Below are 18,853 nucleotides of genomic sequence, written 5' to 3' on the forward strand. Positions count from 1 at the left end.
CGCTTCTCACCTGTACTAGATGCCTTTGTTTAGGCAACGAATTTTGCTTCAGGACACGATCGATACAGTAAGAGCTAAGGTGGCTTGATCACATGGAGGTACCTAAATGTGACACTTTTCTTAACCTTGAGCGTAATCCTGGTCATGGTTCCTGGAATACGGAACCTTACTGCAATAAAGATTGTTCGTTTGTAGTCTCAATTCCCCACTTTAATTACAGATGGTAATGTGCTGCTTGAGTTGCAATAAAAACAGATTAATCCTACATTGAAGAAGATATTTTATTGAATGTGACTTTTAAGTTACATTTTGGGTACTGTGTGTAACCTTGTATTACTAGATGAGTGAAGAGAGTGGTCGTGTGGCATGCAGAGCTTGTCAACCTGTCAGGGAGGTGTGAGGTTACAACAGTCACTTGACTTGCATTCTTGACCTGGAGGACACACCTGCTGCTCAGATGGGGACACCAGCAAGACTGCTTAGGGAAGAAAGGATTTCTGCTTCCAGGTTTATGGCTATTTAGGCTCTAACGGCGGTTTCTCTAATGACTTTTCAGTGAGCTGCCAGTCATCTAATGAAAATAATTTCTGAGTGTTCAGGACATAGGGTTCAAAGCAAATTGGTTGTGAAATGTTCAGTTTGTGGATACAAAGGGGCTTGGCAGACAGGCAGATATGTTTCCTCTTGCAAGGGCAGGGGCTAGAGGCTGCAAAGAGAAAATGGTACTGCCTTGTCTGGTTGTGGGCAGAAAATTTCCCGTATGGGAGAAGTTCTGTATCGCCACAAAAAGTGGTCCGTATGTTTATTCTCCAGCTTCTCTGGAGCGTCAGACATTCATGAAAATGTGTGTTCATGTTCAGACCTGTTTCTTCTGTAAGAAGCGAAAACAGCAGCTTTAAGTAACAATTGTTTATTAACGTAGGACTAAAACTTTTCACAAATACTTAGTCATACCCGTCAAGATACACTTCTCTGTGACAGTTTGGACTGAATACACACAGTAAAGAGTTTAGAATATAGTTGTCTTATTTCACCTTTTAGAATGCATCATTTCACTGAACTAGTCACAAGAAGAGAAGGTAATAAATGTGCAGTTTTCAATATTGTAAAATGGAAAAGATCACATCCTTCATAACAAACAGTATCACAGCATGAATGCATAACCCAGCACACCTGTACAGTGCTATAGGAATGTTCTTGTAATGAAAAACAACGGAACATTAACATCACTTGGAACCACAGCTTCTAGTTGTTATTGAGGACCCACCACGATGCTGAAAGAGAGGAGAATTTATTTATTTGTTAACATAAGCAATATTTCTTTCTCTACTTCTTGTAAAAATCCTAAATAAAATACCTGTAACATATATAAAGAAAAGTTCATTTATATATGCAGCTAATACTATTTTATTTGAAAGCTGCATGCTTTTAAGGCTAAAACCTTTCCAGGCAGGGGACGAATACTTAAAATACTAGGAGAGCTGAGTGTAACTGGTGGGGGGTGGCTTTAGCATAAGAACTTACATCTCATTTTGATAACATCCAAAGAAGCCTTAACATGTCATAGGTGCAGCTGCATAGAATTAAGCACCCAGATCCCAGAGAGCACACCATGTAACCCCGCTCCTGTTCTGCTGCGTGTGCCAGTAATTTCGCTGAGCACTGTGTTCCCTGGGCGGATGTGCTGCCTTTAACAACAGTCTTTCCTGGGGACATTATTCAAACCTGGTGCTGTTCTTTTTACATAACTCTAGGATTAAGAGCTTTTTTGCCCCAAAAGTAAGAGAATTGATGGATTTGTAAAATGTAATTCCTGCAAAAGGAGATCTGTAATCACCATATTATAGCCAGGGCTGGAGTGAAACACATTTGTACTTCTTCTTTACAGTCCCTGCCCCTTTGCCCTCTGAAACTGAACCTTATGCAAAGAGGAACCACAAGATTTACGGAGAGAGACAGGAAGGAAGGAAAGGAATTGTGACTGTAGATGAGATGCCAGGTCCCCTTAACTGAGGGGTGTTCTAGGCTCAGTAGGTGTTGAACTACACAGTTTGGGGATTAAATTCATTAACACAATTTATTTCTGTGAATGTGTCTGGAAATCCTTCAGTTATGGCATTTTTCTGAAAAATGTTATTCTTGAAGAGGAACGTTGAGAAGATACTTAGGAATTCTGTCTGAATTCGAGCTATGAAAGCCTAGTAGTCTCTGACACATCAGTGGATTAATGAATTTTGGCAAAATAATGACAATTTATCAGTTTATTTCATGGATTAAGCATTCAACAGTTTTCCCCTAGCTTTTGTTTTCTTCATGAAAACGTTCTCCAAGTGTCCTCAAGTCCAGATCTTTATCTAAAGATCAGGCATTCACTGAAGATGAACTGACTGATTTGCTATCCTTGTAGATCGGCCTGAAGCAACTATTAACCGATGGTAAATGAATTTGCTTTAGGATAATATTGGATCTAACATTCCTGAAATCCTCTGTCTTCCTGAATCATTCTTAGCCAGGCAAGTATATCTTTATTAATTTTAGTTAATCAGCTGAGTGAAGACCTTTGGGTTGTAATCTTTGATTCAGATTCAGATTATGATTCAGAATTGTTTCAGTTCTTAGTTAACCAGATGCATGAAAAACTATAGATGTGTCTGAGCTAGGGTAAATTTGTTTTTAAAATAGAGCCTACCTATGTGCTAGTTGCAGAGTTCCTGATAATCAGGAAAAAAGTGGTATCACTTTTTGGCGTCTAAAATTCTTTCCTAGAGTACACTGGCAGCATTGCAGCCACCATTTTTTACTTCATGAACATTTTCTGTGTTTCAAATACAAATATGATTTCTACAGATCAAACATGGGAAGTACGTTCCATGAAACAAAAGCTCAAAAGTCTGCACAGATTTGTAAATTATAGGCAACCTATAAAATTGCAAAAATAACCGTGAATGCATTACTTCCCAGTGCTCCCCCCGCCCAGCAAGGAGTGCACAGTGAGAAATGTTGTTTCTATGGCAACTATCTGCCAGGATGGAGTGCTTCAGACCGAAATCCTTCTTAGCAGGCAGAGTCGATGCTTTCACGAGCATTTTGAATCCAATTTCAGACATGTCTATATTTAGAGATTTATAAATTATGTGTACTTTTTTTTTTTTTGTTGTTGTTGTTGCTTTAATTGTACTTGAGCTGTGAGGAAGCCACCCCTGGAACACATCTGGCTCATACCCAGTCTCGCTCTTGAACATACAGAAGTTTGGGAAAGGGCCACCTTTTTTCCTACAGCTAAGTTTGTCTTAAACCCAGCAATTTCCCAGTAAGATTTGAGGGATTCTGGCTTCATTAAGTGCAATCTCCTGATACAGGAATCCCTGGCATATAACTGCGTGTTCAGATCAGGCTCATGAGGTATGAAAATGTCGTGGCTGGTTTCTTTTAAGGAGAAATGCCAAGTATAGGACTATGTAATTTTTTTTTTTTTTTCTCCTCGGTGGGGTTTTCTTATTTTAAATTTAGTCTGTATTCAGACATAGGAGAAATTAGGGTTTTATTGTAGTAGATTTGTGTTGCCTAAGATAAAAATTTTGCTGTCCTCCCTCTGTAAATGTGGGAATGACGCTCACTTTGCTTCCTCCTGCACTATCTCTTCTATCATTTCTCTAAGAAACAAGATGTTGCATGCTCATTGGTTTGAATTAGAAATAGTAATTTGAAATCATTAACACCTTGCTTTTTCAAAGTAGTTTGTTTTTTCTCAGTTTTAACATAGCAGGAACCATGTACAATAAATTGGTTAGTAAATATTAATTATTAGTAATTAAGACTTGCATCAGTCAATGAAAATATGATTAAATTGAAGTCTTCAGCAAGCAATTTTTTGCTTGAAAATCTTAAATGGGTCTATTTTACTATTCACAAATAGTGTTCTTTATTCTAGATATTTTCTTGAAAGTACATGCTAGCGTAACTTTGTACCATATAAAGTAAAGCATTGTGGGCCCAACTCTTGCTGATGCAGTTTACATTTCTGTGCTTAAAATAAAAGCATTTGGACCCCCTTTCTCCTCCATACTTTACCAAAGAAGTTCTGACTCAGGGTGATATTCTGGAGCGATCCTGCACATGGAACACACCAATATAGCAGAACTCTTCACATGGAACAAACAAAACATTGTGAAAAGTTGGTATTTACCAGGGACTAGCATTGTTGTGATGAGCTCTGGAGTTTCCAAGAAGTCCACGTTACTTCTTTGGAATGTCTTGCTGTAATTCATTTGAAGGTGGCTAAACAATTGTAAAAAATAAGATTATATCTTTTTATGAGCATCAGAAATGTTACAATTAATGTTGTAACAGAGATTTTGTGCTTCAAAACTCAGGCAATGAAGATAGCGGGAGAGGAGCCCAGATGTGAAGTGCGTGCATGTTTTATTAAACACAGGTTTTCTTCTGTACGATTAAGAGTTATTCTGATGCTCCTCTCTTGGTTGTGACCCAGTGTAGTGTTGATGTCTGTTACTAGCATTCTTGAGTCTTTCTCAAAGTAAACTTTGAACTGGGGTTTTGTTCAAAAGGAAAGAACCTAAGCTTCAAGGAACTTCTCCATCTTCCTTCAGAATGGTTTCTGTCTACAGATTTAGGATCATAAGGGGTTTTTTGTTTGGTTGGTTTTGTTTTTTTTTTTTTTTAATAATAAATGTAGTTAAGGCAAATCTTTTTGTCTCTACTCAATTGCTTAGCCATCTGCCTGCCGCAGGCTAGAATTTGTCTGGTAGGACTTTTAGTCACTTTAATTTCTATTTTGGGCTCAAAAGAGATATTCTGGGAATCTCTCAGATGGGTTTTTGTCATGTGGATTTGGGAAGGTTGGGAAAGTTCCCCATGACTGCCTGCATGCTTAAGGGTGTTGCTGGATGGCCACCTCCTGTCTCACTCATTGGCTCCTTCTGTTGTTTCCCTGTTCTTTTGTCTCTGATCACCTAACATCCATCTGATGCCGTACCTTTCTCTCTTTGCTTTCAGACTTTTTATGTTCTATTTGAATTAGCTTTGTCTTTCTGACATTTTTATTTGTATGTATGTTTCAGTATATGTTAGTTTTCAGGAATTGAAGTATTGTTCTGAAGTATTAATTACAACTATCAAGAGATTAATTAGTAGTATTTAATTTGTATTCAGTCTTTCTACACAATTTCTTTCTAACCTTCAAAACTTTCTGTATTACCAAAAAAAAAAACCAACCTCAAACCAAAAACCTGAAACTTACCTATTCCAGGCATTGCTGTTCTCCCAGAACTCATAAACAATGAAGCGGGAATCACTTGGAAGCTTCTGTATGGAAACACTAAGAATTGTAGGATAGAACTAATTTAATAAAAGATGACAAAGTTATTGGACATACACATCTTATTCCAAATTGCTTATGAGTTGGAACCAAATACAATGATTTTTGAAATAAAAACCAAACCAAAACAAAAAACCAACCCAAATAATAAATTTAACAAATAAGTGATCACATACTGCAAATTATCTGATCTTTCTTTTAAAAAAAACCCCTTGGTGTATTTTTATGGCTTTTTATTTATTAATATTTTTTATTGTTACACTTATGATAAGACTCTTATTTATGAAACTCCTTTTTCATATTGCTCCAGTAGTGTCATTTATCCAAAGTAATGCTAATCAGCAATACAAAAAATTAATCAGACAGCTGTGGTTCAGGGGAAATCAGCTAATACAGCGTATTGCACATAGAGAACAGTTTGAGTAAGTTTACAGAGTGGCTTGTGCTGTTTCACTGGAGAATTATGCTGTGAGAAGTCATCCTCTTGTATGAGAAATGCATCAGTGGCATAGAGTTTAGGAGCTTTGAAAACAAATCTTAATAAGGTATAAAGCCAGATGACAGGCTGATGTCTGCTGCAGATACACTTTTAAAATAATGCCTCTGGGTACTATTTACTTATTCTTATGCTATTCAGCTAATAATTTATCATGGGTGAAAAATAACCCCCAGAGTATCTGTGGATCCTCTACACAGAATCATCCTGCTTATTATCGTGAGCATAAAAGCTTTATAGCACGTAGGGTACTTATGCATTTGGGTACTCAAATTGGTGTTTAGATGTATAGCACAAAAACCATATGGATGTCTTTCTCTGAGTGCCCAAGTGTGAGATTGCTGATGTTACGCTGATGTGCTTACACACTGGTCTCAGGTTATACTTCATACAGTAATAAGCAATAAGGCATATGAGTTATTGGTTTTCTCCTCCTGTATGTGAAAGCACGTTGTCATATAGCAAAATTATCAAGAGCTGTTGGAAAAAAACGTCATAAACAGTTACAGTAAAAACCAACCGGTAGGTGGCATTACAGACTTACCAAATGTCTGTAAACTCGGGAAAGAAAGTAACTTCGTGCCATCATTTGTTAAGTTGCATTCTGAAGTCATGCAAGCTCTCTCCCCGGGCGAGGTTGGAGTCACGACAGTAGCTTGCTGGATGTTTATTTTTGAAGGGGGGCTGTGGGGCTTCTCTTCTTTGTTTTTTTCCAGCTCTTGGCCCACGAAAGAATTTTATTTTCCTCATCAGTCTGCTTTTACAAGCTAACCACTGCAAAAAGGTCACTCTTCTTCCAGCTTAACTTACATTTTCTTGTCATAGCAACAAGGCTTATAAATTATAGATGTGAGAGGCAACCTTTGAATATACAGGAAGATCCTGTATTGTGTACACATTATACAAATATTTATTTCATAATGGTCTGTAGTGTGTATGGTAGTAGCTTTCTCCAGTGTGTTAAATTAAGAAATTCAGTACAGTGGTGAGTCACTAAAATTTATTCTTAACCCAGTTCTAATGTTTTAATTCTAAAAGGAGCAAAGCAGAAATACACCATTTCATTTAAAATTTTGCTTTTTAATTTTTTCCCATTCTCTATCATGAATTAAAATTTTAAAATGACAGTCTAAAGGGAAGATTCTGAAAGCTTCCATGCAGACTACTGGCAAACAAGTTGGTAAGTTGCTCACTTGCCAGGTGAGCACACTTGAAGGATGACAAATGAGTTTTCCCATAAAGAGTGTCAGCCTGGGAGCTTTCACAAGCCATGAATTGGTGACCTACCGAGCTGAGAAGCCTTAGAAGATTGTTTAGCATCTTTGGGATAGCCTGTATTGTAATTTTGTGATACTACTTAAAGTCTGCACATATACTTTGACATCTCTTTCTGGTTTTAGTTGTCTTTGAAAAGTTCTTACACACATGCATAAACAGCCAGGAAAGAAGATGTTGGCAGGTTCTTTCTTCATAAACAATCCAGCTCCATTTAAAAGTTATTCAGGAAATTAGACCACATTCCTTCCTTCAGCCCAAGGACAGTGACATTGTACTTACTGCAAGCAGCCACCTTGAGCAGAAGCAGATTCCACGTACTGCTTGAGAGCGAGCCGGAATTCCTCGATGTCTTCTTCTATCACAGACATTTGACGTTGAACAATCATTATGTGCTGATACAAAAACATGACAATGTTACTGCCATATCATCTTCTGAATTCTTTGTACTTCAAATTCAGAAAAGTTTATCACAAAACTATAAAAACCACAATCATCAAAGAAAACCCACAAAAGTTCCTTTGAAGTTTGCCGTCCCTGTTTTAGTGCTCTGGATTGGAGAAGTTGAAATGCTCGAGTGTGGCTGTTTATGTTTAGGCAGGCTGAGGCACAGAATGGAAACTCCCAAAATGAGTGTCCACCTTAGAGAAAGCAAGAGTTGTCCGATGCTGGGATGAGAGGGACTTTTTACAAGGGCATGCAGTGACAGGACAAGGGGTAATGGTTTTAAGCTGAAAGAGGGTAGATTTAGATTAGATATTAGGAAGAATTTATTTGCTGTGAGGGTGGTGAGGCACTGGAACCGGTTGCCCAGAGAAGCTGTGGATGCCCCATCCCTGGAGGGGTTCAAGGCCAGGCTGGATGAGGCTTTGAGCAACCTGGGCTAGTGGGAGTTGTCCCTGCCCATGGCAGGGGGGTTGGAACTTGATGATCTCTAAGGTCCTTTCCAACCCAAATGCTTCTATGATTCTATGGGAGAGTCTTTTTGGAAGAATGTAAAGCAAATTTTGATCTTTGAAATGTTCAATAATAAAGTCAGCATGTTTCCTTCCTTCCTGAATCTGTATGCAAGCAGGTGCGAGGTTTGAGATAAGAGCATATTCCCACAATCTGCGTTGGATGCAGTGTTACTTTCATTGAGGTGATGTTGTAGTCTTTTTCCTTTTAGAACTCTGACTCACACCTGAATGAGATGCCTGAGGTAGCCCATTTTAAATTATGACTAGAGAGTGTTCTTTTCCTCCTCCTTTCTGTAAAAAAATGAACAATCTTTATAAACAGGACTATGGAAACACTTGGCAAACAGGAGACTTATTTATCCTGAATTACTATGATTATCATTTAGCTAATGTAAGTAGTTTACATACTGATTCATCCATGGAAGCTTGTCAACTTTACTAATGAAATATTTGAAGAAACACCATCTCTTGTATGGGTTTTTGACTTGTTTCTGCCTTGATTATTGATACTGTTATCTCATGGATTATCCCTTCTTCATAAGCAGCCTGTCTAGCAACATTGTATAATCTAATTTAAAAAAGCAAAAATATTAATACAACTCTTGTGATGAAATAAGAAATTTGATGGACCATCTATTTTTGTTATTTTTTTCATGTGTATTCAATTTGCATTTTGTTAGGTTCAAAGCCCTGAATTTAGGAATGCTAGTGTATTTGAAAAATTCATCTTGATATTGGGACATGAACTTAGTTAAAAGTAGGTTTATTTCTGGTTATGTTTTTGGTTTTGTAAGTTGTCATATTGATTTCTGCTTGACACGAGATGCTCTCCCATCTTTCCTGATAAGGCTTTCTATAACAGTTTCGGAGGGAGGGAAGGATGCTGGCTGGCTGTACAACCGTGATTTAAAGCATGCATGCAGCATTAGGCAATCAGGAGCTGAGAGGGTACCAGCCCATAAACACAGCTGCCAAATTCAGTAAATCTTATTTATTACACCTTTTCCTCCTATGTGACTTGAGGTTTTGGCTCACTGTACCCTTTGAAAACAATGCAAAAATTTATTAATATAAACATTTTCCCTCCATATTCCAATTTTTTTTTTGTGTTGCATCTTGCACAATGTATTCTGCTGACTCAAGTGGATTCTTACCACTGGGAAAAGTGAGGATGGCGATTTTTTAATTTATTACTTTTTAACAAAAGAAATCAGATGAGGTTGTTGTCTTGCTACCTGGAAAAAAAAGTCAAAGGTCATTATCTTGAAAAGCACTTACAGATTTTGCATTTTCTTCCAAAACTTCCTCTTCAAATGGCTCAAGCTTTAGGTCCTTTCAGGCAGTTGAAAAGAAAACAGAAATATAAGAGGCAATAGTACGGGTGTATTCTGCTCTTGCCTTTTTAACAAACTATTCCAATAGTAGTTAGATTCTGTTATATCTCCAGAAGTTATAATTAAATCCCTTCTTTATTAGCTGTAAGTCAAACACAAGGATTGTTTGCAGAATCTTGCACATTTCAGTGGTTAACTCCAGTCCGGGCTATTCTGTAAAGTTTTATTTATAATGCAGAGCAGGTAATTTTCTCATTTGAAACAAATCTGCTTGCTCACAAATGTACATTGGACTTAATTCAGAAGAGACAAATGCCTTCTCAAATTGTCACGTGGACTATGGAGATGAGCAAGGGAGGGGTATAGTTGCAAGGAACTGTTTTCTAGCATTGAAAGAGATGAGCACGGTGCTCCAAGTCAGGTTTCTGAATGGCTGTACTTGCTCCCGAGGACAGACTGGGCAGCAGCAACCAGATGCATCTGTGAGGCAGCAGTATGCTTGCAGAACACACAGACTGGCTGCGCACTTCATGAGGCAGTGATTCATGCACACACCATCTAACAGCGCACACAAAATTTTGGCTTACATGCTAGGCACATGCAGTGCCCTCTAATCCAGTGCCATATGGATATTCTGAAAAATATCCATATGCCTGAAAAAACAAGCAGACCAATTTGCAATAAGCATCTGTAGCAAAATGCACTCTTGGTGGTGCTTCGCTTTTCATTGCACACAGTTCTTGTGTAACAAAGATAAAAAAATTTCTTCTGCTTCCAGCTGGGTAAGGATTGACTAAACCTCAGGTAGCAGGCATTTCACCAGCTCAAATACTGCTGGCTGAAAAATCAACGAGAGGTGTGCAGGTAGAATTGAAATGAACAGGGGACCTCCACCAGCAGCAGGTGGCAGAGCCTGGCAGGGGTGAAGTAGGAGTCACACGTTGCCTGCTGTGCCGCTGCACCTCTCCTGCACAACGTGCACAGAAAGGCATGAAGTGTGTGTGTGGGGGAGAAAAAACCTACGCAGCTTTAATAGCTCATTTTTCAGTGCAGACACTTCAGATAAAAACCCTGAGAGAAAATGCATATTGGTCTATATTTTCAGTGCAATTTTTTTCTAGGGAAATGTATGGAAGAAGTGAGGAAGGGCATGCATGACTCAATTTGTACTGCAAGCTTTCTCTTAAGGTATCAAGAAAAAAAAAATCTGCTTTTCCCAGTATGTATCACTTTAGAACCCAAGAAAAAAAAAAGAGGACTTATGAGAATGATTCATGGTTCATTTCACCTTTGCCAGAAGACAGCTGAAGAGTTAGACAACACTAAATCAGTCGTTCACCAGGTATTTTTCCAGTAGGAATCACTGTTGGATAACTTGCTGACCCCCTCAAGCAGTTAATCTATAGCAGTTCTTCAGTAATGTTATGTTGTCAGACAGGGCATGACTACACAGATGAGCTAAGTCCACACAGACAGCTTGCTGTGACCTTGGAGCACGCTGGCGCACAGTCCTTGTCTGTGCAGAAAGAGCGCTTGGACATCCGCTGACTCGACGCTGAGCATGAGTCAAGTAGTCCAATGTGGAGAGGAGATCTCCTGCCAGAAAGTTATCATGCAGCTCGGAAATGAAAACTGACCAAGACTGCATCTCAGAACCGGGGCTGTACAACACCTCCTCGGTCCTGCCCCAGCTCAGATGAGAAGAGGGAGCTTCTGAAACTTCCTCTTAGTGTGATTGTGTGATCCTTCCAATCTGTTTCAGAGCAAAGTCAAAAAGAAGAGCTTCAGTAGCCGCTGAAAGGCAGCAAAAATGTAACACTTGGCTGGATGTGGTGGGTTAACCTGGAACATCATCTGGGCTAAAAATGATTAAGGTACTGCAGAGAGATGGCATATGTAACTGCCTCATCTCAGGCGAGAAGTAGTGACCAGCCACTTGGTTTTTCTGTTTAATTCATTTCAATCTGAAGTCAATGGTCATTCAAGCTATGAGCTGTGCTTTTTTTTGACTTTGCCTTTTCTTGACTTTGCTTTGGAGAAGAGTAGATGGGCTCACAGTCTCCTACTGCTAAGAGGCACCAACATCCTTTTTGCAATACATGCCTGTCCCAGTTGTGACCCAGACACTGTTTTGCTAGGTGCTGTTTAAACATGGATCACAGGGAGCTCCTCCTGCTATAATGAAGTGTAAGATGGAATAAAATGAGGACCAGAGGGGATGTCGTTAATGCAAAGGAATTCTCATAGTCTTTTTAATATGCCTTAGGATACTTTATAGGACCAGAAGTTTTATGATTTCTAAGCTGCATGCCTAGAAAATTGGGTTTTTTAGTTCACAAAAGCCAGAAAGAAGTGCCAAGACAAGAACAATCGAAGAAGGTAATCCTGGAGAAGTTGCAGAAATGGTGAACTTCTCACCTCTTACAGTTAGACCTGGTCATGAGATAAAAAGTCAAGCAGATGCAAAGTTAGGCAAAGGTGGATATAGGCTGTCTTTGTCAAAATTAGGTTTATCTAATTGCTATGTTTTATTAATCAAGTTTTATATTGATAAGGAGATAAATATGGAAGGTCTGTGCCCTGCCACTCTTTCACTTTGGCACTGAGCTCCTTTTCAAGCTGAGGTTCTTTGTCATTTATCTGTAACAAATATGATCATTTTAGAATGTCCTTGTTTTAATTTTAGTTACCACAAAATCATTGTCTGCTTTCTGTAGTGTTTGCATTGCATTATTGCTGTATGCCATGTTTCTTTTTTCAGTAACATTCTTTTAATTTTTAAATTTCCTTAAACTCCTTTTTGGCATGAGTTGGTGTTGGGAGGTCCCAGTGGCAGGACAGTGAGCTGCTGCTTCCAAAGCAGAGCTGGGAGTAAAGCTGGACCAAAAGCGAGAGTTACATTTCATGACGGACTTTGACATTTCAAAATCCAATTTCTACCTATTCAGAAAAAATCAAGTTGCTACTAAAATGTCATTAATGTGGCAACTGCTATATAATTTCTTTTCTCATGCAGAAATGACCTCTGGGAGGAAGCTGTTGTGTGCAGGCAGAGGATGCCCTGGCCTGAGGAGACCACGAGGAGCTGCTGAGCATGGCGAGGAACAGAGTGAGAAGCTGCCAGAAGTTACAGGCAATGCCACAAGGAATGGCTGAATTTCACAGCTGGTTAAGGAGATGCGATGGGAGAGACTGTCAGGCCTCAGGGACATCTGGAGGGAGTCCTGGGCTCCTTTTGTGGAGCAGAGTCTTGCAAGGCTGGCAGTGCCGGGGATGACGGTATCAGTAATGCAGCTATTCGGTAACAGGGCTGAGATAACAAAAATACCAAATCTTGGTCCCAAACTGGGACCAAAGAGGAAAAGTGATTAGGGCTAGTTTGTTCATTTGGGAGGGAGCAATGGCACAGAAAGGTCAGTATGCTTGTCTTGCTGAGCTCTGTGCCAGATCACCACCGTTTATTCTGTCTTCATGTTAAATCCCTTACTTAAGTATTTTCCAGGTGTTTAAAAAGTTGGACCGGCAGGTGAGTAGGGGGAGACACTTGTCTGCCTGTACCCAAAGTCCAAGCCAGTGCCTGGCTAAGGGGCATGGGTCCAGACCCAAATACTAGATGGACTTAAAGCCCATTATAACATTCACGGGGGAATGTCAATCTGATCAGCTGGAAAGAAGGAACAGGGTCAGGCTGTTTCGTGTTCATGTTTCTGTGAGTGCTGCCTGTCTGTGGGTGCTGGTGAAGGCACCGTGCTGCTGTGTGTGGACCAGTATCTTTGGAGTACATGCACAGCCTCACTGGTGAGCACTGACCTGCAGGGAGGAGCAGCATCTGCCATGCTGGGACTGGAGCAGCTCTGGGGTCTGAGAGCACTTCCACCTAAAACCTTGCCTCTAGTGGATCAGGAGGAAGAAATCCCCTGGGACCCAAAATCCACTGAATTCAGCCACACCCTTAGCTCCTGTCTGAAATTGTCTGTCTGTCCTTCAGTAGGGACACCTTATGTAGAGAACAACACAGGCATTTATACCTTGCATTTTTGTCTGCTCTTCTCAAAAAAAAAAAAAAAAAAAGAGTAATCACATACAGACATAAAACAACTTTTAAAACCTAGGGTAGAAATCAATCTGATTGAAAAAAAAAAAAAAGAAATAGGCATTTATAGGCATTTTCTGTACAGACAGATGTTACTCAGGTTTTTGCTAGCCCTGGGAAGCCTTGATATCATTGGATCAGACGAGACAATTGTCAGACTCCCGGAGGGTTCTGCTTTGGCGTGGGAACTGCAGGCGGTCTCAGGGCTTGGGGGGCTGGTGCAGCCCCAGAGCTGGGGCGGCTCCCACGGCTCCCAGGAGGGATGGTGGGATTTGCACCAGCTTTTGGTTGAACTGTACTTACTAGAAAAGTGTTTTAATCTTTATAAATTAGTATTCTCTGATGGGGAAGGAAGAAACAAAACTTGCTGTCAAGTTTTAGTGGGAAAGTTTGGAGAGGAAGAGAAAAAGATCAGATTCTAAAAAGAGAGGCTTGTCCCATCTTGCCAAAACAAGGATAACTACATACAATAACATCCTCCAGTCATAGAGTAATGTGAATTTTCAGATCTTTGTGAAAAGTTGGATATATGGTGATGGGAAGGGGAAAGGGGAATGTGAGAAAACCATGTCATTTTCCCATGAAATAGGAAAGAAGAAGGTGGAAGGAAAATGTAGGCATTTAATGAGTGTTAGCTCATTTAGGTGATGTTGAAGTTTCAGTCATTCTTGAGTGGAAAGACTGTGACTGGGACATTGAAAGCATTTGTGGTTTAAGGATTGCTTTACTGAAAATGAGAGAACAAACAGGTGAAAAGAAACACACACCTTCTTTTCCAGCCTGTCAATCAGCTTTTGGAGTCTGTTTATCTGGGTCATCCACTGGCTGTCTTCCTCAATCCAACCTTTGGAAAATATAAGTAAAGAACATTTATAATAGGTTATTAAATGCTGGAGGAACATAGTGCATTCATTTATTTTATAAAAAATGTTCAGCTTAGATTGCAATTTATTTTGCTTCTCAAAGATTGTGCCGTAACTAGTTCAATGTTCATTTTGGTGTAACTGAAGGAAAACATGATTTTGAGTATATGAATTATTTTTCTTTCTTTTGAAGATACAATAGATATCCAAAACAGATATCTAAATCTACTACATTTTAGATTAATGCCAGTACTTTTGAAATTGTGCTGGTACTTGAAGAAAAGAATGCCCTCCTCTGCAGATGGAAGCAGCTCATAACCTGAACACCTTCTGCTCAGAATGCAAAATCAACTTTGGGGCATTGCCAATACATGTTAGGTGTCAGGATTTTTCTTCCTTCTGCAGAAAGATAACAGACCTGCTGCAGGGCCCCAACTGCAAGGACATTGCTGTGGTCAGCCTGTTGGTGTCCTCAGGATCCTGATATGGTGCTTCCAGCAGGATTCCAGGATAATTCAAAGGTTAAGAGTATATATGTTCCTTCCCAATAAAAAAACACATTCTTATGAACAGCAGAAAAGAATTAATTGGGTGTACATGTGCAGCTAAATGACCGAGGTTTCTGTCATGGCACGTTGAGGAATCCTGATGTTGAGGGATTTTTGAAGGAGCCTCCTAACATAATCATAGAATGTCTTGTACGCATTGGGAATCAGGGGCTTTCTCTTTATTCAGAAAAGGTTCATTTAGCTGCAACAGTTGTTTTTGTATTTAAGCTCTGAGGGGTTTTCAGCTTATCTGCAATATGCTGTCTTAGGGTTTTTCACGTGTTCATCCACTAATTGTGGATATAATCTTGCCATGGACTCTACAGCTGATTGAATAATGTTAACTGGATGTCCCTTGCAGCCAATGATCCTTCTTTACCCTTCCACCCAAACAGTGTTCCTAGGTGCTTGATGAATTGCGTCAATATGATTATTATAATTGATTCTTCCTACACTAGTTCATCATAATAACTTTCCTGTGTTTATTTTTCTCCCAAGTCATGGAATTCAGCAGCAGAGGGAAGACTGAAGACATTATGTCTTGCATCTTTATATGGATAGGACATGCCCCTTTCACAAGACTCCCTGGCTCTCCATCTCTACTGCAGTCATACTCATGACTGTATAATGATTTGATGTCATATAGCAGAAGTGAAGCTAGAAAACATTGTACAAAGGCACAAGCATCTCCAAGCCTCTTTAAAGTCTCTTGAAAATTTGGCTTTGCTAAAGTCTCAAGAAAATTGTCTATCAGATGGAAAGGATAACACTCAAGGAAACAGATATATGCATAGTGAGAGCAGTTCTGGCATCACTCATAGTGTGAATGTGTACATAAGTGATTGCTCTAATGACAGAGAAAGGTTGTTTATCAGAAACTGAAGATTTTTCAACACATGCTCGTCATATGTGCATTCATTAACCTGCTCATTTTCCAGCCAAGAGTTCTTGTGGCCCTTGGGCTGTTTTTAACCAAAGAAAGAAATCTCAATGCTGGGGACATACCAAAGGTGTTATACATAGAGGAGGCTTTACCTGAACAAGTACAAAGGCATATACACACCTACAGTGTTCCTGTGCATCTGGTCAAAAGACGGTTAAAAAGGAAGAGGTAAGCAAGCGGCTGCAAGCAGTGAGATCTGTGTGACTGGTCAAGTAGCGGGCTTGACCCATCACGTACTTTGGCCTTTCAGTCATCTTTGTGCTTTGATTCTGAGAGACTTCCCTAAGCCTGGAGGTGCCTTCATTGCAGCCGCATGCTCAGTGTCACTGCTTCCAAAGAACCCCGTTTACCAAAGCACCCTCTCACATTTTCCAAAGAAGAAATGATGTTTCAGATTGTTTTGTATCATCTTAAATGAAATATCTTTTTTCTTTCAGGTTTTGTATTTTCTCTTTCTGTTTCTTGTTTGTTTCCCTCAGCTGGGACAACAGAGAATTTGGTTCTGTGTAACTTACAGCCTTCACTTTTTCATTCTTATCTGCAGGCTGAAAATATTAACTAAGAAATATTGAATCAATTCACAATTCCAAAATGACATCACAGTTTGGCCCGCAATTATGTATGCTAAGAAATATTGAATCAATTCATAATTCCAAAACGACATCACAGTTTGGCCCGCAATTATGTATTTACCTTTTATCAGTTCAGATCTATGGGTACATATTCACTTTCCTTACAGTTTGAGCTAATACTATCTATATTAAATTGAAGACTGACTTCTGTCAGTAAGGTATCTGAGTTACTTACCATGTCTAACTTAAATTTTTGAGAGGAAGATACATGTATATTTTTCTGTACATGTTTGTGTATGCACATGTTTTAAATATCTTTAAAATGTGAAATACCATACCTGTGCTAAAATGAGGGCTATTCGGCAAGAGGATGTTGTTCCTCTGAAGCCTTCGAGCTGAACGTTTTCCTGGCCATTGAATTGAGAGCACTTCTGCTTTTGTTGGATCTTGTCTGCACAGAAACACAGGAGACTTCATAGGGTAACACCTGTGGGAGAGCTTTCCTCTCGCTGTTCTCAAAAAATGTGTTAGTATCTTCCCTTTTGAATGAAAAAAGGAAAAATCTGGAATTTCTTCAGATTTTCACTGTTACTAATTAGTTGTGTTTAGGTTGCTAGTCATTAGAGAAATTAAAAAAAAAAAAAAAAAGAAGAGGATGGTTAAGCTGGCGTAAACCTATCTTTTAGGGAGAGAAACCTCGAGGTCACTGTTGTCCTTAATGTAGTTCTGACTTGACCTAAGGAACCATTCACACTGTTTCTTATTTCATGGGAATTTCATAGCATCTCTGCAGAGGAACTGGGGTCACGAGAACAGCTAAAAGTGAGATATGAACTTTAAACATTGACCGCTTCAGCTTAAAGTTTGAAAAGACAAATAGCAACATGTATCTGTTAATAAGGAAGGAAAAATATTAGATGGAGGACAGACACATTTCTGGGACCAGTATTTAAATACAGCAGATACAGAAATGACTTATGTTTGTACTGCGATGACATAGAGTCATTGAAGGTTGAGAGTTTGTGTGGGGGCTGAAGGATGTCTCTACGTGGTTCTTCTTCATCATCTAGCTGGAGAGCAATGAAGGACCAGGACTAGGGTTAGTTTTGAACAGTTAGTTGGATTAGTGGTTGCAAAGAATATTAGACAGTAATCTAAACAGTTCAGTAAATAATTCCCGGGTCACTGCTTTGGAAAGCTCTCTGGTCTCCTGAAGCACAGAATGAAGGCTTACCAGAAGCACACACACTATGTTAAGGAGACATTTTAGGATAGTATCTTCTGCAGCAAAAAATCCCTTCACAGTAAGCCAAATTATGGCACTTCCCCACTGTGAACACTCTTAAATTAGTTCAGGAGTGTCTTAATGGGATTTTGATTCAGAGAGTTTGCCCCTAAGTTAAATATAATTGAAGATGATTTTTCATAGGGACTGGGGTATCTGCACTAAGAACTAACTCATCTTCTCCAGAGTAGCTGTAGTTACAGTGCTGAGTTTGCCTGGCTTTTACATTGCTGCCTCAGAAAATGGGGAAGATGGTATTTGGCTTAACAGTGTCACACCTCTTTCTCATTTTCTTTGCTATAAACCAAATGATAAAACTGGAGAGAGAGGTCTCCACAATGCCCTACCAGACAGTCAATGCAGACAAGAAAGCTGGCAGCAAAAGGGATGTTCACGTCACCCAATACACACCCAAGTGAAGAGTTTGAGTTACCCAGATGGTTCTTCTAGACCATATTTCTAGAGAGGCTGTCCTAAAAGGCAAGTCAGGGAAGAAGTCAATGATTACTTCAGAGGATGTAAAAGCACCTAAGTTGGGCTCCACCTTTGAACTGGCCATTCAAGACTTCTTTCTCTCCCATCAGTTGTATGTGGAACCTGGAAAGAGGTATGCATGAATGGAGGGGTACAAATAACTGTGCATACTTGGCGCACCCTTTCAAAACCTGCTTGATTCCTGTGGTCAAGCTGCTAGCACACAACCGCAGTCTATTATTCATGTACTTCAGAGATCTCAAAACCAACAGCAAAGCAAACAAGAAAATGACATTTCCAAAAGAAAGAATGAAAAAGCAATGCATTTTAAAACACTTGAAGTGCTGAGATCTTCTTTGTCCATGAAACACAACAGCTTGTATTTTGCTTTCCCTATCATCTTTAACAGTAGTGTCCTGAAGAAAACAAATCCATAAAGCCAAGTACCTTTTCAAAAATGTTTTTATCCTTCATCCTACAAACCCTTATCTGTGAGGTCAAGGTATTAAATCCAGCTAAACCCCTTGGATGGATGTGGGATACTCTGGTGATTGAGAGTTTATAGACTTAGATGTTAATCAATACTGTGGCCTTATGTTTTAGGAAGAAGCTGTAACAAGCAAGAGCCTGGCTATTTCTCCTCTTAACATTGGGATCATCGTGCAAGCAGGTA

General features: G+C 39.4%; 1 protein-coding gene across 1 annotated transcript in view; it reads right to left on the bottom strand.

Annotated features, from left to right (window-relative positions):
- Window positions 1-927: 927 nt before the first annotated feature.
- NECAB1 (N-terminal EF-hand calcium binding protein 1) overlaps window positions 928-18,853 on the bottom strand; it is a 59,978-nt gene continuing 42,052 nt past the window's right edge. Inside the window, exons 7-13 of the mRNA XM_010080038.1 lie at window positions 16,760-16,872; window positions 14,263-14,339; window positions 9,347-9,400; window positions 7,392-7,504; window positions 5,261-5,338; window positions 4,187-4,278; window positions 928-1,274 (exon numbers count right to left, since the gene is read on the bottom strand). Coding sequence (XP_010078340.1) covers window positions 1,246-1,274; window positions 4,187-4,278; window positions 5,261-5,338; window positions 7,392-7,504; window positions 9,347-9,400; window positions 14,263-14,339; window positions 16,760-16,872 — 556 coding nt within the window. The 3' untranslated portion in view covers window positions 928-1,245. The remainder of the gene's footprint in view (window positions 1,275-4,186; window positions 4,279-5,260; window positions 5,339-7,391; window positions 7,505-9,346; window positions 9,401-14,262; window positions 14,340-16,759; window positions 16,873-18,853) is intronic.

The sequence above is a fragment of the Pterocles gutturalis genome, unplaced genomic scaffold (genome assembly GCF_000699245.1).
Source record: "Pterocles gutturalis isolate BGI_N339 unplaced genomic scaffold, ASM69924v1 scaffold10266, whole genome shotgun sequence".
NCBI classification, from domain to species: Eukaryota; Metazoa; Chordata; class Aves; order Pterocliformes; family Pteroclidae; genus Pterocles; species Pterocles gutturalis.